The sequence below is a fragment of the Alternaria triticimaculans genome, assembly GCF_023758025.1.
Source record: "Alternaria triticimaculans strain BMP 0046 chromosome Unknown scaffold_10, whole genome shotgun sequence".
NCBI classification, from domain to species: Eukaryota; Fungi; Ascomycota; class Dothideomycetes; order Pleosporales; family Pleosporaceae; genus Alternaria; species Alternaria triticimaculans.
The window spans coordinates 12,971-32,801 of NW_026055967.1; the positions used below are offsets into that span (position 1 = coordinate 12,971).

Below are 19,831 nucleotides of genomic sequence, written 5' to 3' on the forward strand. Positions count from 1 at the left end.
GCACTGATATGCCCTCTGTTTCTGGGATTTCGTACCGGAGTCAAGGACAGTCAATGCTTGAGGAGTAAATCCAGGAAATTCGGGCCAGCTAGGAGGTTGTTGTGGGCAGCCACTGTGCATAATATCAGCCTAATAATATATGCGGCATCAATACCAGACGCCTACTATCCCTGTTCTGATCGTCAACACATTTGCATCCTATGGGTTGGTAACGCCAAGTAAATGCTTACAAAATTGGCAGCAATATAATCATCTTGGCCTTTGTATTTCTGAGGTGCAGCGAATCGTAAAGCACCAAGTGGTGGCTGCGCAAATGGGATGCCCAGATACTCCCAGACCCCGTTGACTTTGGGTGAACGATGGCCTGTGATCTGCCCGTTCTCCGTCTTCGCGTGCTCGTAGGAGAATGTCTTCGGCGCAGCCAGAGACAACTCAATGGCACATAGCCACAATGATAGGGTTACAAGACTATGCATCTTGATCTAATCACTCCTTACAAGAGCAGCGATTGTCGACAGAAAGGTGCGGCTGAAAATTGGTGTCCGTAGGATTGTGTGCTCTTTAAGATGCAGGAGGCAATAAGAACGCTGGTCGCAATCTTAGATTCGATTGCTGCCGTGCGCGAATATAATTGGAAATGCCTTCGATGTCCTTATGTCCGAACTACCCTGCAGGACAGCTCGTACAACTACGCCGCATACAAGGTTCCTTGACGCCTTTCCTCAAACGGGAGGCCGACGTGTGAAGGATTGTCGCTTATGTGTTTCCCGGGGTCGGAGGAACACTGATCGGTTCACCCGACCCGAAGATCACCACATTCGATAATGTCTCTCCACTGATAGCGATATGAGCTGTTGTTACAGCCAGTAAAGTTGGGTCCATGACATAGAGATGTGAAAAAGGCAAAGTGGGCTCCGCGGCACAAGCATTTGGTTGCAGACCGAAGGATGAGAACAAAGCATTCAGATAATGACCTTGTCCGCTCGAGGCTTGGACTTAGTTATGTCTTTCGCACAGAGCAATTTGCCGAGCGATACGGACTTCCATACGAGATGACGTTCAATATGGGTTTCCCATCAGATGGTGAAGCCAACCAAGGATGGAAGCTGTACTTGACATCTCTTGTAATGATCATTGTCGCTGGCCTCACGGTCGTTGCCAGAATTGTCGTTCGACTTCGAGGAGATGTGGCATTACGCGCTGACGACTACGCGATCGTAGCGTCTTTGGTAAGTCCAGTGTATGCTCGCTGGTGTTCTGACTAAGACGTATTAGCTATTCTCCATTTCGATGTCGGCCTTTGTTCATATATCTGTTGGGTACGGCTATGGCAAACACAAGGCTGATCTTTCGATCGAAGAGTTGCGGACGTGCCTCAAGTTTTTCTGGTTCGCGCAGACACCATACAAAGTCGTGGTGTGCTTGAACAAAATCTCCGTTATCCTGTTGTACAAGCGCATTTTCAGTTCAAGCATGCTCATCTCACGCCACTTCTGTTGGATGTGTTATTGCGCGCTTTCCATCGTTGTCGCGTCTGGGATTGCCACTGTTTTCGCGACTATCTTCCAATGCGTCCCAATCCAGCGATCCTGGGATAAGGATATCGAAGGAAACTGCATCGACAGCTCGGAATTTTGGGTCGCAAACGCCGCGATCAATATTACGACAGATGTGATCGTATTGGCACTGCCCATCCGGGAAATCTCGGGACTACGGCTCAAATCCCAAGAGATGATTCTCCTATACAGCATATTCTTGCTCGGCGGGTTGTAAGTATTGCTTGTATAGACAGCTATCTTGCGTGTGCATCACCATGTGCTGTACATGCACTGACAGTATCATTAGTGTAACAATAACGTCAATACTACGTGCTACAGCCGTTGCTAATAGCGTGCGCAACCAACGAGACGAAACCTGGGATTTTATAGAGCGAGGCCTCTGGACGTTGGCCGAGGCAAATCTAGGCATAATCTCCGCATGTTTGATTGTGCTGAAGCAAGTCGTGTGCCGCTATTTCTCGTCAGCACTTGGAAGTATAAGGAGGACATCCAAAGCCAGGAATGAACACTGATAAACAATGGTGCTTTCACCTTATACAAGAAAAAAACCTGAACAGGCCTGGGAGCTACATCAAGACAAAAACCTGTAAAGTGTGTGACCCAACGTAAACGTAGGCTCCAGGGTGTTCAAGTTTTTCCTAGGTTGGCATGCTTCACTATAGCATGTGTTGTGTTGATCCTGAACCCAGTGCTACACTCAAGGTCCACGTATGCGGTAAGTGGCCAATTGTGACGAGTACCTCGGAGACACGTGAAAAACCCTTTAGGGTCCGTGACTAGAGTGATCGATTTCCAGCACGAGACCTGCCCGGTGCATTTGATATCATCGCCGCCCCAGCAAAACGTTTGTAACATGTGGAAATCACCATTGAAGCTCGTCGCTTGCTAGTATGCGCCAAGATCAAGGTTGCAAGTCCCAGGATCGATCTGAGGGGCCCGATAAAGCCGTTGAACGTGTTTTAGGGGCGATCCTCCGCTCAATATTCTCCGTGATCCACTTGCCGGTGGTGATGGGGTAGTGGGGTTGGCATGTGAAAGTCCCGAGTACGTAGGTGCTAGTCGCTACAGCGCGACCACACTTATCGAAGATGGCCGAGAGAAGGCTGAACGCAGTTCCAGAACCGGATTAGTCTGTAAAGAAATTCGTGATGAGAAGAAGAAAGTTGATATCATCAGAGTGTGTTCGGGGCGAAAGATGTGAGACGTCCTGCTACAACGGCCCGAACGGAGGTGAGTCTCAGCAAGAGACCTTGAACGCGAGCAAAGCATAACGAGTGCAATGGGTTCTGAGTATCGTGATACAGGTGTAAGAGGAGTACTGCGCTAGACGCCAATTCGACGTGGTTCGAGGACCGTTGTGGTATGGCTTGCGAGATTCTGCTAGCAAAGATAAGATAGACTAGCGTAACCGAGAGCGCCAAGCGATGCACCTGGACATGTACGGGGCAGTAGCTAGGTGTGAGATGACGATGTATAGTTTGTTGGGACCGACGAAGGATGTAAGCCGACCGTTGAACAGCCGCAGTACATAGATAAGCGTCAGTGAGCCCGTCATGCGATGCCACGCCGTGAAGAGGCGTCTGGTAGCGATGGCAGAAGTGATGGCAGCTCGAGACGTGGCCCAGAGGACCCCTCCACGTGTGGAGACGCGTTCGAAGGGCAAAGGCTGAACCTCGGCGGGGTCTGCGGCGAATCAATCTGGTTGAATGGTGCCTGGCGCGCTAGCCCAGACCCTGCAGCGAGGCCTGCACCATCCGTGGGAGGCATTCCGACTTTTTGCGATGTGCGCCCACAACGTTTTCGAGCCATTGCGGGCCTCCGTAGAGTGCGCATTGCTTTTGCTCGTGGTAGGGGGTAGTAGCCTACACACCCAGTAGTGTAGCGGGTTCATTCGGCGCCAACTCAGACAATCGCCACCAGTTCAAGCCCGGCAGATATCCACCTGGTACCTGCGGGCGACGACTCTAGGCGAGGCGCTGGAGTGCGGGTGGTGATGGGCACAAACAAGCGGTCTGCTTGCCATACTCATGGCTAGCGACGCGCCAAGCCAACGGATGAGAGCGATCTGCTGAAAATTCAGGGCCCCATGTAGACTGGCTTGTTGCGGGAGGGAGCTAGAGAATGCAGTGCTGGACACGCATGCCGGTGGAGATGGCACCGTGTACCACGCCTCTCGACCAGGACAGAGCTGTCCGTGTCCAGTGCGGTGGCGAGGGAGGGCAATGGTGAAAGTAATTTTTGCCGAGTGGAGAGAGATGCACAAGGTGTAGAGAGAAAGCGTGCTAGTTGATGGAGCCGGACCTGTCTGATTATCGAAGCGAAACGGCTTCTCGAACGCCCCTGGCTCGTTGACCTGCCCATTCCTACCCTGGCGCATACCCAGAAATTCATCGACACCGCCCTGAGGGCCCTGCTTTAAATTCCCACCTGTCCCGCACACACAGCGCCCTTCTTCACCTAATCTCTCTCACTCTCTGAAAGTCGTACAGACATTCATCCACCTGCCAGTCCCGGCACACCCTCCAATTCGCAGCCTGCCCTGCATCTCAACAGTTGATAGCCCTCTGGTGCTGCAACTGCTCAGGCTTGCTCCCCACCGCCAACCCTCTTTCCCCTCCACCACCACACCACAACCTCTCCCACCATGGCAACCTCGACTGCCCGCGCCCAGCAGCCTGTGCTGAAGAGAAATATGACGGCCGATTCGACTGCCAACTCAGTCTCGGCCTCACCCTTCGACTCGCCAGCCGGCTCAGCCTCCAACACGTCGCTGTCCTCGATGGACGAGCAGCCCCAGCACTCTAAGAAGGCTACCGGCAAGCTCCTCGACACCTACGGCAACGAGTTCGAGATCCCCGACTACACCATCAAGCAGCTGCGCGATGCCATCCCCAAGCACTGCTTCGAGCGCTCTGCCATCCGTGGTCTGGGCTACGTCGCCCGCGACCTCGCCTCGCTCGCCGCTACCTTCTACGTGTTCCACAACTACGTGACTCCCGAGACGGTCCCCAACATGCCCCTCCGCGCTGGTCTCTGGGCCCTATACACTGTCCTCCAGGGCTTCTTCGGCACTGGTCTGTGGATTCTTGCCCACGAGTGCGGCCACCAGGCCTTCTCGCCCTCCAAGGTGCTCAACGACACTGTCGGCTGGGTCTGCCACTCTCTCCTCCTCGTTCCCTACTTCTCCTGGAAGATCTCCCACGGCAAGCACCACAAGGCCACCGGCCACATGGAGCGCGACATGGTCTTCGTCCCCAAGACCCGCGAGGTCTACGCCACCCGTGTCGGCAAGGCGATCCACGAGATCTCCGAGCTGGCTGACGAGACTCCCATCTACACCCTGCTCCACACCATCGGCCAGCAGCTCGGTGGATGGCCCATGTACCTCATGGCCAACGTTACCGGCCACAACAACCACGACCGTCAGATCGAAGGCAAGGGCAAGGGCAAGAAGAACGGCCTGTTCAGCGGTGTCAACCACTTCAACCCCTCCAGCCCCCTGTACGAGAAGCGCGACGAGCACCTCATCCTGCTCAGCGACCTCGGTATCGCTCTTGTCATCGCTGCTCTCACCTTCATTGGCAAGAGCTACGGCTTCAACAACCTCTTCGTCTGGTACATCATCCCCTACCTGTGGGTCAACCACTGGCTCGTCATGATCACCTTCCTGCAACACACCGACCCCACCCTGCCCCACTACGATGCCACCACCTGGACCTACACTCGTGGTGCCGCTGCTACCATCGACCGCGAGTTTGGCTTCATCGGACGCACCCTTCTTCACGGCATCGTCGAGACCCACGTCCTCCACCACTACATCTCCACCATTCCCTTCTACCACGCCGACGAGGCCACCGAGGCCATCAAGCCCATCATGGGCAGGCACTACCGCTCTGACACAAAGGATGGTCCCATCGGTTTCTTGAAGGCTCTGTACAAGAGTGCCCGCTGGTGCCAGTGGGTCGAGCCCAGCGTCGGTGCTGAGGGCGAGGGCAAGGGTGTTCTATTCTTCCGCAACCACAACGGCCTCGGTGTGCCACCGCAGAAGATCGATGCTCCCGGAGCTAAGAAGGCTGCGAAGATGGAGGTTGGCCCTGAGAGTGACAACGAGTAAGCGATGATTACGAATCTTATTTTTTAGAGCGGACTATTCTGCCACGGCGTTCGGGAGTCGCCCGACGAGGCTGCAAACTTTACTTCTTGCGGCGCACATTAGACTAGAAAGACCAGTCACGGTATGATTTCGGTGTAGTGTAGATCTTTTGTCGCAGGCCCTTGAGGGATCAAACAATTTCAAAAGTTAATCAATCAGAAGAAACCACCATGCAGTCGTAACAGTGAAGAAGTGAGATGGGTAGCTTGAGTTTCCCCGCACACGATGTCCGCGGTGACCCGGCGTAAACGTGACGTTGGCAGAGCCGCATACATGTATGAAAGCCTGGCCGGCCCTCCACACGCGCACGATAGACTTCATATATCGAAGCCGTTGCCTTGTTCCCGGCTGCTTGCGAATGTTGCCTCACGCATATCCGCAAGGTTCAAGCTCGGAAAAACCTCTACTGCACGCACACCGCCTCGGCATAGGCATGATGGCAAGAGTGGTGGCCACCATGTTGTAGCTCATCGAGAGCAACGCGCTGAGGGCCAGCGTAGGAAGCATCTGCAGCTTCATCACCACCTATCATGGAGCGCTGAGCCATCTCAAGCTCCACCACACACAAGCAAAGCTTCTTCTTCAATCAAAATGTAGCGACGTTGGTAAGGAACAAGATATCATCAGAAAACCTCGTCTGCTCCAGCTACCTCGCACGGTGAGTCGTGCTCTTGGGCACGTAATAGAGGATAGCTAGGTAGAGTGCCAAACTTTCCTACAATAAATTGTGCCCGAAATGAGTGAAGAAGAGAAGGTCGGAGGGCGGCCGGCGAGAATTTTGTGGCAGGCGCGAGCGGCGCTTTGGCCAATCACGGCTGGATTATTCAGTCGCCAAGCCTGAGCGATGCCATCGTGAACGTCAGTTGGAGCTCCGCAGCCACAAGTCCATCGCCATCTTTCAGAGCCTCACAATGCTGCGGCAACAGATGATCCGGTCGCTGCGGAGGCCTGCCTTCCGCGCAGCCCTCAATGGCAGCCGGGCCTTGAGTGCCTCGGCCCGCCGCCCAGCAGACGTTGAGCTCACTATCGGTTTGTGCCACTCCCCATTGCGGGCGGCGAGGTATGCTAACGCCCGTGTCAGATGGAGAGAAGGTATCAATCGAAGGTACGAAGCCGGAATACACCCCTCCTGACTGCCCACACGGTTCTAATGCGCCCCAACAGCCGGCTCGTCCCTCATCCAGGCCTGCGACAAGGCCGGAGTTACCATCCCGCGATACTGCTACCACGAGAAGTTGATGATTGCTGGAAGTTGCCGTATGTGCTTGGTCGAAGTGGAGCGGGCTCCTAAGCCAGTCGCCTCTTGCGCATGGCCTGTACAGCCCGGCATGGTCGTCAAGACCGACTCGCCTCTCGTCCACAAGGCGCGTGAGGGCATCATGGAGTTCCTGCTCGCCAACCACCCTCTGGACTGCCCCATTTGCGACCAGGGAGGCGAGTGCGATCTCCAGGATCAGTCCATGCGATACGGTGCCGACCGCGGCCGCTTCCACGAGCTCGAAGGAAAGCGTGCGGTGGAGGACAAGAACGTTGGCCCATTGGTCAAGGTAGGATTCCACAGTGTCTGGTTCCAAGAAGATGGCTTACAGATAGCAGACCTCCATGAACAGGTGCATTCACTGCACACGCTGCGTCCGTTTCTCCAACGACATCGCTGGTGCTCCTGAATTTGGTTCTTTCGGCCGTGGCAACGACCTGGAAATCGGCACATACCTCGAGACCGCCCTTGATACCGAACTCTCCGGAAACGTCATCGATCTCTGCCCCGTCGGTGCCCTCACCTCGAAGCCCTACGCGTTCAAGGCCCGCCCATGGGAACTATACAAGACTGAGTCCATCGACGTTCTTGATGGACTTGGCTCAAACATCCGCATCGACGCCCGTGGTATCCAGGTCATGAGGGTCATCCCGCGACTTAACGACGACATCAACGAGGAATGGATCAACGACAAGACCCGCTTCGCCTGCGACGCTCTCAGCACACAGCGCCTTGTCAACCCACTAGTCCGCGTTGACGATCAATTCCAGCCCGCCACCTGGGAGCAGGCGCTGGTCGAGATTGGCAACGCATACAAGAAGATCGCACCCAAGGGCAACGAATTCAAGGTCGTGGCTGGCCACCTCGTCGAGACTGAGGCGCTGGTTGCCATGAAGGATCTTGCCAACAGACTCGGCTCAGACAACCTGGCTCTTGACCAGCCCGGTGGCAGCGAACCCATCGCTCACGGAATCGATGTCAAGTCAAACTACTCCTTCAACTCCAGGATCTACGGTGTTGAGGATGCCGACTACATTCTCCTCATTGGCTCCAACCCCAGATGGGAGGCCGCCGTTCTTAACGCTCGCATCAGGAAGCAGTGGCTGAGGACAGACCTTGAGGTTGGCTACGTTGGTGAGGACTTTAAGAGCACATTCGAGTACGAGAAGCTTGGAAGCAACGCCAACGACCTCAAGAGCGCTCTTTCTGGGGAGTTCGGAAAGAAGCTGGCTTCGGCCAAGAAGCCCATGATCATCGTCGGTAGTGGTGTCACTGAGCACGTTGATGCCAAGTCGATTTACGAGCAAGTTGGATCTTTTGTCGAGAAGAACAAGGACAAGTTCCACACCGAGGAGTGGAACGGCTACAACATCTTGCAGCGAACAGCTTCCCGAACTGGCGCCTACGAGGTTGGCTTCACCGTTCCTTCATCCGAGGTCGCCCAAACCAAGGCCAAGTTTGTCTGGCTTATGGGCGCGGATGAGGTTAATGAAGCCGACATCCCCAAGGACGCCTTTGTTGTCTACCAAGGTCACCACGGCGACCGCGGCGCACAGCTCGCCGATGTCGTCTTGCCTGGTGCCGCATACACCGAGAAGTCGGTCACATACGTCAACACCGAGGGTCGGGTACAGATGACCCGTGCCGCTGTTGGCCTTCCCGGCGCTTCAAGAGAAGACTGGAAGATCGTGCGAGCAGCCTCAGAGTACTTTGGCGCCGAGCTGCCCTACGACGATGTTGAGGCCCTGCGTGACCGCATGGAAGAGATCTCACCTGCTCTCAGGAGATACGACCTTGTTGAGCCCGCATCGCTACCCAGCTTGAGCAAGGTTCAGCTGGTAGACCAGAACCAGGGCGCACAAGCGACTGGTCAAGCGCTGAAGAATCCCATTGAGAACTTCTTCTTCACAGATGCCATCTCGAGAAAGTAAGTCACATCCATGATGCTGCCCCATTGCTGCACAATACTAACCATGACATAGCTCGCCAACAATGGCCCGTTGCTCGGCAGCCAAGGCCCAGAAGAACCCCAAGACAAACTTCATGGCACCAGGTGAGCCATACCCACAAGTCGGCTATGGTCCTCAGGTAGCAGCAGCAGCGAACGTTTAGATGTGCATTTGGTCATGGTTGAATATTGGGCTTTATCAGGATTGTAAATAAGCATTGTGACACGTTTTCTCGATTTTGGCACGTGATCCGCGATACGTAGAGAATCGAAGCGGTACCCGCGCCAGGTTGTTCAAAAATCAGTCCCGTGGCATGTCTGTAAAGGTTGAGGTATTTAATTCCAAAATACCAAGCCTTCACACAGCCTTGTACAAGCCGTCAGCCAAGGCGCTACGCGTGTGCGACCCACGTTCGCCTTCGTCGCGATCTCTCCAAGATGCCAACCACTCCCCATATTTCCCACTTATATTACCACCTGTTGCTTTCTTGTGCAGACCAAGCCTCTTGTCACCACCACCAAGCTTTTGGCGTCGCTGTGTCTTGTGATTGCAGACCGCCCCAGTATCACCGAAACGCTAACTTCTACCCCACGGATCGACCACAACACTCTACATAAAAGGCGAACATCACTCTGCAAAAGAAAGAGAGGGTTGCAGTCGCTTCAGTCGTCTCATACAACCTTGGGAAGCAAAAGAAGATATTTGTTAAGCTTTGCCGTCAAGCTTCGCCGAGAGTTTAGCAGAGCCATCGAAGAAGCCGACATAGCCGTTCGCCGGATTTTGAGGGTCCGTTCAGGGTTCGGTGGCCAGCCATGCCTACCTTGGCGGTCAACAACTTCAACATTGTCTGTGCGACATTGGGAGGGTTCATTACGCTTTTCGGCCTCGTCAGCTATTTGATGAAAGAGCATTATTATCTTAGTGAAGCCTGTAAGTTGCTGATCGCCCGGGCATGAATCATGGGGATCTTGGGTAATAGAAGTGCATAACTAACCGGCGTGTTTCTAGTAATATCACTCATTGCTGGACTCATCTTTCCTCCACATGCGACCAATTGGATCAAACCAGAAGAATACGCTCTCAACGATGTCGAAGTGCTGGATACCATTACCCTGTACTTTACGCGCCTGGTGCTGGGTGTCCAACTTGTCCTCGCGGGTGTGCAGCTTCCGTCAAAGTATCTGAAGACAGAATGGAAGAGTCTAGCTTTGCTACTCGGCCCGGGCATGACGTTCATGTGGATCGTCACCAGTCTGCTCGTCTTTGCTATGGTCCCGCACATCAGCTTCCTACATGCCCTGGCCGTAGGCGCCTGCGTCACACCCACGGATCCTGTGTTGTCCAACTCCATCGTCAAGGGAAAGTTTGCGGATGCAAATATTCCGAAGGAGTTGCAGAAGATCATCGTGGCTGAATCGGGAGCCAATGATGGTCTTGGGTACCCGTTCCTATTTCTACCGCTCTACCTTATCGAGCACATTGGCCATGGTGGTCAAGGCTCGGACAACAGCACTAAGGTTGCAGTCGGCCTGTGGTTCGGTGAGACTTGGGGCTACACAATCATTCTCAGTGTGGTTTACGGAGCCGCTGTGGGTTGGATTGCGAAGGAATTACTGCATTGGGCTGAAGAGCGGAAATACGTGGACCGCGAGAGTTTCTTGGTGTTTGCAATCACCCTGGCTGTAAGTTTCTCACGAAAATCTTGACGATGTGAGAGTTACTAACCGCAGAATTAGCTCTTCATTGTTGGCACATGCGGCATGATTGGTAGCGACGACGTGCTTGCCTGTTTCATCGCCGGCAACACGTTTACGTGGGATGACTGGTTCCGCCTCGAAACGATGGACGACTCATTCCAGCCCACCATTGATATGCTTCTGAACGTATCAATCTTCATCTGGTTCGGCGCTGTCTGCCCGTGGCGCCTCTTCGCACATTCGCCCGTCATTCCCATCTACCGGCTTATTCCCTTGGGTATACTCGTACTGCTGTTCCGCCGTCTGCCCATCATCTTCGCTATGCACAAACAGATTCATCAGATTGAGCAAAAGCGACAAGCACTCTTCGTGGGCTTCTTCGGTCCCATCGGCGTGAGCGCCATTTTTTACCTCTACATCAGTCTCGAGTTTCTCGCCAAGATCCAAGTCGATGGCGAAGTCAGGGAAGATGCTGCATACCTGATGGAAGTCATGAACGTGGTTATTTGGTTCTTGGTAATCTGCTCGGTTGTAAGTTTACTCGTTTTCCGTATTTCAGAACCTTGTTCTCTAACCTCAGCTAGGTCGTTCACGGCCTGTCCATCCCTCTCGGCAAAGTCGGTTTCTTCATCCCTCGCACCCTCAGCACAGCCTTGTCTTTTGCCCGCACAGGCTCTAACTCCCCCGAAGATACCGGTCCCGCTTTCCACATCGAGGGAAACGACCAGACCATCACCGATGCCGAAGCGCGCGTTCGCCGCCGTCCAGGCTGGTCTCGCAACGGCGGCGATTCGCTGCCAAACCGTGTCGTGCGCATCGGCAGGTCCATAATTAGTTCGGGGACCAGCTCAGCCAGCACATCGAGAGCGACATCGAGAGCACCCAGTACGAGCCGCTCAGCTAGTCAGCCACCAGTACCAATGGCCAGTGTCAACGCCTTAGTCTCGGACGGGGAGGGTGCGGCGCCCAAAGGAAATGTGAAGGCTGGTGGTGAGAATGGCGAGGCGCCGGATCCAGCTGAAAGAGTCGTTCCTGGAAGAACAATCCGATTCCATGACGAGCAAAACAAGACCAAGGTTGGAGATGAAGAGTAGGGAATTGGTGTTCGATCTTTTTCCTATGTTCGAGTGTGTGTGTTCATGTCGAACATATGTGTGGCATTTAGCGACGACATCTGAAATTTCCCACAAGTTTCCATGGTAAAATCATACTCAATCCACGATGTTACCAAGAATATATTGCCATAATCTTTGGAATATCACAAACGCAAAATCTCCACAACTCAACTCAATCCAGTTACGTCCACTCAAACCACACCAACAACGCCCTTCTCCCCACCCTCTCTCCTCGCAATCTCCTCCACATCCACAACCGTCCCCTCCCGAACACTCTTCTCCAACTCCTCTCTCTTAACCGCACACCTCGCACTATACGTCGCTTGATCCCTCTTACACTCCTTTTCCCAGAAGAAGTTCTCGCCCCAGCACGCCGCGCCAACCAATTCAAGCACCAGCACAGACACGACTAATCCCGTGGTCGTTGCTATCAACCGCAGGCTATCGAGGTGCGCGAGCGGTAGTGTGAATATGATGACAGAAACAGCAGCGCGGAAGAGGAGACGCACGGGCTTGCGGAGGCGCTGGTTGGGAATCGTGCGGTGGACGTGTGTTGCTGATATGACAGTGAGGCAGAGGAGTGAGATGCCTAGACCGCCGCAGTAGAACCAGACTAGGCCTTCGGAGATGTGCTCTTCGGAACGGGGAATGAAGGTTTCTGATAGGGATTCTAGGGGTGCGGAGGCAGTGTCGTGGGCGCGGACCAAGACCCCGAGGGCTGATGCGGATAGGACGAAGGACATGATGAAGGGGAGGTGGGCGGAGAACCATGTCAAAGCTGATTCAATCGTTAGCCCTGGCGTAAGATTTGGGGATCCAACTTACCGGAAAACACATGTCGGCGGATAGCATGCGTATGCAGATTGAATGAGTCAATCTCAAAGTACACCCAGTTCAACACGAACGTCTGCACCAGGCCCAATACCGCCTTTCCAAAGAACGCATTGATCCCCATCGCCACACTACTCTGGTACAGCAAGCCCAACACGCAAGACCCGAACACCAGCGTGACAAACGCATTCGTCCGCTCAATCCGATGCTCAATATTTGTCGCGGGATAGAACTCCAGACTCCTCTTCCAAGACTCAGGTACGAACGGCGCGATGGGCGACCCCGGTCGCTGAAGCAACACCATGGCAAACTGACCAAAGAGATCAAACAGAATAGCCACCCAAATAAATCCCTGTCGCTTCGGTTCCTCCACACTCACGCTCGCCATCCAAAGCGCCGCCGGGATCAAAGAGAGTAACGCATTCCCCAACATACTTCCCCTCACCATGGGAATACGCCATGCGTACCAAATCCAGCAACTCGTCACAAACAGTCTCGCCGCGAGATAGAATCCCACAAGTGGTGCGTACGTCCTCTCCCACGCCTCAACCATGTTCGTCGTAAAACCCAGCAAACACGTTAGCAGAAAGAGCACAGATACCCGCCTGATCACGTCGTCGCTATCGAACCACGACACCAGCACCCCGATATCCGTCCAGAACTTCCAGCCCATGATGAAGGTAATTGCGAAACGAAGCAAGGACTGCGCCGTGGGATGTTCAGCTGCAGAATCGCCTGTTATGGCAATAATGCCCACGTAGAAGAGGTCGATGAAGAGTTCGTAGCTAGCTACCTCCTGTGCTTCTTTTGCGCGCCACAGCAGGCCCTTATGGAAGTATTGTCGTACGATGGGCTTTTGGTAGAAGTGAATTGCTGTACCGTGTTGACGATCAGAGTGCCATGTTTCTTTGTCGAAGGAGGAGTCGGCGAGGGAGTCCGTTGATGGGCCGTCTTTGGTGCGAAGATGGGCTGAGTAACCGTATTTGGAGAAGTTGGCGTCGAGTTGCACGGCGTGCGAGGTTAGCATGTGGAGTTCGGTGGAGAGGGTGTCGAGGTCGCGGATTACGCGCTCGAATTCTTGAGCTAGGTCGCCGTGGTCCAGGTGCAGTTGGCGGTGGTGTGCTGTGTGGTGGGCGTGGGTGTGGCGGAGTGCTTCGATCTGTGTGCGTTAGTAGGGGGATTGTTCCATGCCATGGCTCTCTCATTCTTGTGTAGAACTAACATGTTCGGGAGATCCATGGATGAATAGGTCGAAGTCTTCTTTCTCGCTCGCATTGCTCAGCTTCCTCCTCATGTGATTTGCTTCATCGGGGGAACTCGCAATGTGCACCTTTCTTCCATCTGGTCTCAGAAAGTGTTTCAGCCTCTTGCCCGTGTGGTGACCAATGTGTGCATGATGGTGCTGGTGAGGGTCATGTTGTGCGCTTGTTGTCGTGCTTGTTGGATCGTCCATGTTAGCAGCCGGCATGTGCGGAATACCAGCCATCTTGCTCATCACGAAGTATGAGAAGGCGCAAACAACTGGGAGAGATAAAGAGAGGATTCCAGATACGCTATATGAATTGTGCAACGCAATTGTACCGACGCTGTCTCGTTGGGTCGAGAGTGTGGTGGCTTGCCTCTACGGGGGCTAGCGCATACCCGATTGGTCGAGATGGAAAGTCAAGAGGGTGAATAAGCAGCTACAACACCTGGGTAAGCCGCGGGGCGGAAGCTGGAGTTCAGCTTATGTAGTTTCACGAAACGACAGCTCCAAGACATAGTAGGACCGCTTGTGTGAGACAGGCTGCTTTGGTTCCTTGGTTCCTGATTGATGAGGAAGGAGCGAGCCATGTCTACGAAGTTTGAGTGCGAGGAGAGGCTCTTCAGCTATCTCTGTGATCCTAGATAGATGAGTCAGAAATCAAGCATTGTGATGGCTTTCGCCCAGACAGCTAGGTCTGAAAGAAATTACAAAGCGATGGGAACATGTGCATGGGGATACCGCTAGCAGTCGCCTGATGTCTGGTTTCATGGGAATCCTCTTGCTCATGCTGGAGACTGTGTGGGAGACCTTCATAGAGCGGACCAATTGCTGCAGTAAGTGCGCTTCCTCTATAAGTCAAGAACGCAGTCCTAGCTTGATGATAGTGTATATTGCTCGCTGCCGATATAGGCATACTCTGTGTCGAAGGACCTGAGCGCTTCGCTGTCCTCCGAGACCCTGTGTGTCCGCTGTCTATCGTTTCTTCGTCTGCCCTGCAGGACTCTGTGTACGTGCGCTCGCGCTGCCCGAGTCGGTCTTACCGGCCATCCACGAGGCGAGGTCAAAGTTCTGTAACTGCGATGCAGTGTTGGTGTTTCCGGAGCCCAGGACGCCGTTCTTCTTCATCTCCTCGAATTCTTCCTTCATCTCGGGGTCCACTACGCGTGTGTTAGTAACCTTGATAGTACCTAATGGGCTGCCGAGAGACTTACTGTTCTCCATCAGTTTGGGCATGCCGAAGATGAGGCCCATGGACACTATCGCCATGAGAATCATCGGGTTCTTCAAGAATGACAGCGGCGAAACTGCAGCGTGTTAGCACAATCTCCCCATTGCGCATTGTCGCGATGCCAACTTACAGCCTTGCCTCTCTTGGTAGAAGTACTTGGTTCCCACCGGCCTGGCTTCAACCACCAGACCGGTACCGCCCTCGCCGCGGCTCTCTCCCTTGTTGTCCCATTCGTTACCCAGGAAGGTCTGGTATGCCCTGATCATCTCCTTCTTCTCCCCGCTGCCCTCTGCCGCCTCCTCCACGGTGACATCAATCCTCAGTGGCTCGAACGCATAGTCGCGGCAATGCACGGTAGCAAGGTAGCTTCCGGCGCTCACATTGTTGAAGTTGAACGTGTTGGAGCGCGTGAGATAGGCGTCGAGGGGCGGGCCGGAGGACTGAAGCGTTGCATGCGTGGTCGAGGGGAGCGTGGACGGGTTGACAAGGACCGTGTTCGGGATTTGCAGCAGCAGGCGTGCAGCGCTTGTGAGCGTCGCGAAGGACGAGAGGGTGGCGAGTGACGTCTTCATCGTGGCGTGGGTTGAGCGGGTCGTGAGGTTGATCATGTCGCTCTGGTGGGCGATGGATGCTCGATGCGCGAGAACAGCGCACGGACCTCAGACATGCTAGAATTCGTGTCGCAGTTTGCAGTATGCACACTATCAGTTATGAATGACTAGGCAATTTCTAGGTCAATGTAGACCCCTTTCCAAGTATCCAGGGAGCCCTCACCAACTATGCCCAAATTCGTTATCGTAGCACTAGTAGTACGAGAAGTCAAGAGGAACAGCATCACGTAGTGGTGAGATGTTGGGCTACCAAAACGAGGGAGTAACGCGGTTGGCTTCATCTGTTACATTGCACTGATACTTGAGTAGTATAAATCGAGAGATGCTGCCTCCCGCTCTTGCGTATAGCGAATCGCGTAAGAGACAAGCACCTCAGGCCCATCTTCTCTGCCACCTCATCGCTCATTATCTTCTCTATATACCTTGTACCTGGGTAACAATCGTCTCTGATATGTCTTTCACACGCGTCGTCCTCAAAGAAGCCGAGTCGAAACAGACTCAATATTCGAAAACGTGGATCACGGCCTCAGGCAGCTTAATGGTGAGAGACACTGGACCTCTATCCTCTTGATATAACTGCCTCTTTAGCTGGATCGTCTTGATGATGCATGGCTGGTCAGCCTTTTTGGCGGCCTCGACAAGCTGACGGTAGATCTCATTTGCCACAATCTTGTACCGTTCGTCTCCGATAACAACCTCATGGGCATGACGGAAATTGGGTTCTTGACCGAGCGTGCGATACACGAACGTGACCGTCTCGAGCCTGACCAATTTGACCAGTTGTTTGGCGATAGCGGCCACCTTCTGACGAAATGCCTCGGTAATTTTTCCTTTCTCCAAGACACGTTGAATCGCTGAACAACGCATGCCAAACTCTCGGACCGCTGGACATAGAACCACGATCTCGCTAAGCAAATCGATATGGATATCTTTGTTGCCGTCACTGAACTCAAGAACGGTCAGGTGAGACATGTCATGCAGCATGCGGACAGGGTTCAATTCCCAATATGTAGCCGTGGCGATGCTGAGCTCCTCAATTTCAGTTGAGTCGCGGACGAACTCGGTGAGATAAGTATGATCCTTCTCATGGATCATGTCTTCATCGTCGAGTGAACGAAAGATGAGGCGCTGGACTTGTGGCGGATCATCGGCACCCATACAACCTTCGAAGAATTTGTGGACATTCTGACAGTCCGTCAAAGTGATATCCTTGATGCTGAGCATATCTAGATCTTCCCACTTGTTACGCAGTCGGCCGTATGGACAATGCTTGAAATTGATGGTATCGTAGCTGATCTTCGGCACAGATGCGGGCTTGTCGATACTTCCAACCCCGACATCGCTCATGAGATATCCAACGTCAGTATAGGTATCAGCATTGTCGTGGCTGATGCTGGCTGATGAGAGACGAGGCTTGTCATCCTCACATAGACGAGCCACTTTCAGAACGAAATCCTTGACGACAGGCGTGTAGGTCCCCCATGCGGCTTCTCTGTACACGTCACCAAGCCTGTTCGTCCGTCCGTTGATCTTAATGGTGAGCACGCCGTCAGGTCTATGCTCGGAAACCGGCGTCTGGATTTCGAAAGCCGCCGAACAATTCGTTGTACGCCGCGGTCGACCATCTTGATAGATTTCGATGGGCAAGAATTCTTCCAGGGGGTTGACAATGTCTCGTTTCGGTGAGGTGCGGGGAAAGTGTATGGTCCGAAGAGTCGTACTAAGCGTCGAACTTTCCGAGGTCAATACTGTCTTGAGGAACTTCCAGCTGGCCAAGTCTAGCGCGGATTTGTCGCAGAATGTGAGTATGTGCAGCTTAGACATACGGATTCCATAGTGGCAGAGTTGGCGGAAGTTCGTAGCTACAAGCCGTTTAGATCTCGCTGAGAGGTCAAATCGCAGTTTGAGAGTCATGGTGTAATTCTGCAGAAATTGCCCATGTATGAGCTTAGCGTCGATAGGTCTCATCTTGGCCAGCTCAAAAGATGCATCCTTCCAGAGAAAAGGCCGGACGGTTTCGAGAAACCCCTTGCTCGTCTTCACCAGATGTAGCAACGCAGTCGCATCGAGCTATTCGGTAGGTTAGCATTTGTCGGTCCACGGCGACCGCCATTTACCTGTTGGGACGAGGCGGCAGGGGACTTACTCGGAGCAATACATCCTCGAATAGCTCCGGGGGCAAGCTGGCGAGCTGGCAAGGGTGAATATCAGCCATGCTCGTGAATTCGGAGATGCAAGGTAAAGTCCAGGTAATAGAGTCTCAGTGTGCTACTGACGCGGCTCCAAGTGTCGCTCAGGTAAAGAATCTCGGGGCCCAGGCGCTCAGACTTACCAGGCTAGTAAACAAGGTCACCTGGGCAATTCTGCGGTCACCCACCTTGAGTTCTCTCTTTACTTGTATTTTGTTTGTAAAAGCGCCAAGAGGCCACTCACCTTCACCCTCCTTCGTACTCATTGGCTCACTCACTCTCACTTTGCCTCGGATACACTAGACTGAGGCGCACTCTCACTTTGCTGCCTGGAATATATGCCCTGAGGACGTCATAGGAACGGGCTCGTGCGCCTGCCACTGGACATATATTGTGCCCGCCCAGCTACTTCTTTCTCCTAACCCACCCACACGCCTAACTACCGCCGCCGACGGTCTCTTTAGAGCAACGAACCTTCAACAGCTTCGGAAGTATCTTACACGCCTGGTACTGCTCGATGACCTTGGTATTGGACTCTTGACGACGGCAGTTTAGCGCCGTGGTTTCTTCCTTTCTCTTATCCGCAACCCCATCCTATCGCTGCCGAGAGTCTTCGTAGGGTGATCCTTTCACGCCACTCGGCCGTTTAAATGGGCACTTCAACAGTGCTAGGGAGAATTCTTTCCGGTTCTGAGGCGGGGGTTAGCTCCTGCTGTTTGACCAGCCGGGTCAAAAGCTATTCTCTACTACCGTCTTGAGGTGGGGGTCTCTTGTCAGCGATAGTATGGTGTTGCGTCCTCTCTTCCTTGGTTCGCACTGAAGACATCCATACTTGCCAGGTAGAACAGACCGTTCTACTCTTATCTACCGGCGAGGTGTCCAGGTGCGAGCTAAGGATCGATAGGTCCCTTGCTCACGATCATCTCCGCCAACTCCAGGTATGTTGTCCCTACTAATTAGTGGGCGAGAACCAGGTTCCTTCGGCGTGAGCAACGGATCTCGGCGGAAGTCCCCGCGGGGGGCTACAATTTTTCTTTTCATTGACATGATCACCTTGCGTGGTCAGTTGAGGAAGAGAGTCGTGGTGGGCCTCGGCTGTATGCGTAGTTGCTCGTTTGGAGATATGTAGCCTGCATATCCAGATACTGACTTTAGTTCGCTTATCGGGACATCTTTCCTGGAAAATCTCAATGTCTGACAGATGGGTGTCTGGAGAAGAGACGGGACATCGCGTACCTACCTAGGTAGCTTCCAGCCCCGGATTTTGGGCGGCAATCGCACCCGCCAAGCTTCCAAGCTTCGCCACCCCCATCAAGCTCGAGAACCACTGTCGCGACCAACGTCTGCCATAATCTACCTCACCTCCAAGCCGATTCTACAGCATCTCAGGTCGAGACCCCTAATGTCGACCTCTCGTGTCCCGTTGGACATCAAAGCTATCGCAATCATACCGTATACCAAAGTACAATCTCAAAGACCAAGCCCAACCTAGAACCAGACCGCAGTCTGAGTCAAAGGCGCACTCTATTCTTTCTTTCTGTGTCCCGTTGGAACGGCTGAACATGATCCAAACCCCCCCTAATCAGTAATGCAGCGATGTTCACACTGAGAACATCACCGTCGAAGTACCACGTAGGGAGTCGCCGGTGAATGAATACGGATATGTATAACTCAACCTGCTGATTGTTTTGCATGTGGCAACTGTTGAGAGGAAGAGGACTTCTACGCAGAGTTGAGACACGCTGTGGTATCCAAAGAGCGTCGGCTTATCGCGAGGAACGTCAAAGATACCATGCGTTGATGAGTATGAAGATAAGAAGAATCAATTTGCGTACTGGTACAAGAAGGCAAAGCTCAAACAATGAAAAGACACCTTGACTACTACACCCGTCGCCAGAACAGTCCAGTCAACCGCAACGGACTCCTTCCTTCGCGAAAAGAATCAGATAGTCCCGCACTGACACCCGGGAAGCACAAGACATTGTGAATCCTTAT

The 19,831-nt window shown here is 53.4% G+C and overlaps 6 protein-coding genes across 6 annotated transcripts; 3 read left to right on the forward strand and 3 right to left on the reverse strand.

Annotated features, from left to right (window-relative positions):
* Positions 1 to 4,203: 4,203 nt before the first annotated feature.
* Positions 4,204 to 5,673, forward strand: FAH12 (Oleate hydroxylase fah12; the record flags this gene model as incomplete). Its single annotated transcript, XM_049367494.1, has 1 exon — positions 4,204 to 5,673. One exon carries the CDS (start codon positions 4,204 to 4,206, stop codon positions 5,671 to 5,673), a length of 1,470 nt encoding a protein of 489 aa, XP_049220464.1.
* A 950-nt stretch (positions 5,674 to 6,623) lies between these two features.
* On the forward strand, positions 6,624 to 9,082 carry NUO78 (NADH dehydrogenase (ubiquinone) 78K chain precursor, 5-prime end; the record flags this gene model as incomplete). The annotated part of the gene is made up of 5 exons (XM_049367495.1): positions 6,624 to 6,741; positions 6,794 to 6,817; positions 6,877 to 7,259; positions 7,309 to 8,897; positions 8,953 to 9,082. 5 exons carry the CDS (start codon positions 6,624 to 6,626, stop codon positions 9,080 to 9,082), a joined length of 2,244 nt encoding a protein of 747 aa, XP_049220465.1.
* Positions 9,083 to 9,818: 736 nt separating this feature from the next.
* Positions 9,819 to 11,710, forward strand: J4E78_006886 (uncharacterized protein; the record flags this gene model as incomplete). Its single annotated transcript, XM_049367496.1, has 4 exons — positions 9,819 to 9,849; positions 9,928 to 10,601; positions 10,656 to 11,147; positions 11,201 to 11,710. 4 exons carry the CDS (start codon positions 9,819 to 9,821, stop codon positions 11,708 to 11,710), a joined length of 1,707 nt encoding a protein of 568 aa, XP_049220466.1.
* A 212-nt stretch (positions 11,711 to 11,922) lies between these two features.
* Positions 11,923 to 14,015, reverse strand: J4E78_006887 (uncharacterized protein; the record flags this gene model as incomplete). Its single annotated transcript, XM_049367497.1, has 3 exons — positions 11,923 to 12,509; positions 12,557 to 13,721; positions 13,785 to 14,015. The coding sequence occupies 3 exons, from the start codon at positions 14,013 to 14,015 to the stop codon at positions 11,923 to 11,925; spliced, it is 1,983 nt and encodes a 660-aa protein (XP_049220467.1).
* Positions 14,016 to 14,780: 765 nt separating this feature from the next.
* J4E78_006888 (uncharacterized protein) lies at positions 14,781 to 15,608 on the reverse strand (the record flags this gene model as incomplete). Its single annotated transcript, XM_049367498.1, has 3 exons — positions 14,781 to 14,965; positions 15,020 to 15,112; positions 15,167 to 15,608. The coding sequence occupies 3 exons, from the start codon at positions 15,606 to 15,608 to the stop codon at positions 14,781 to 14,783; spliced, it is 720 nt and encodes a 239-aa protein (XP_049220468.1).
* Positions 15,609 to 16,145: 537 nt separating this feature from the next.
* J4E78_006889 (uncharacterized protein) lies at positions 16,146 to 18,102 on the reverse strand (the record flags this gene model as incomplete). Its single annotated transcript, XM_049367499.1, has 4 exons — positions 16,146 to 17,717; positions 17,794 to 17,838; positions 17,980 to 18,041; positions 18,099 to 18,102. 4 exons carry the CDS (start codon positions 18,100 to 18,102, stop codon positions 16,146 to 16,148), a joined length of 1,683 nt encoding a protein of 560 aa, XP_049220469.1.
* Positions 18,103 to 19,831: the final 1,729 nt, after the last annotated feature.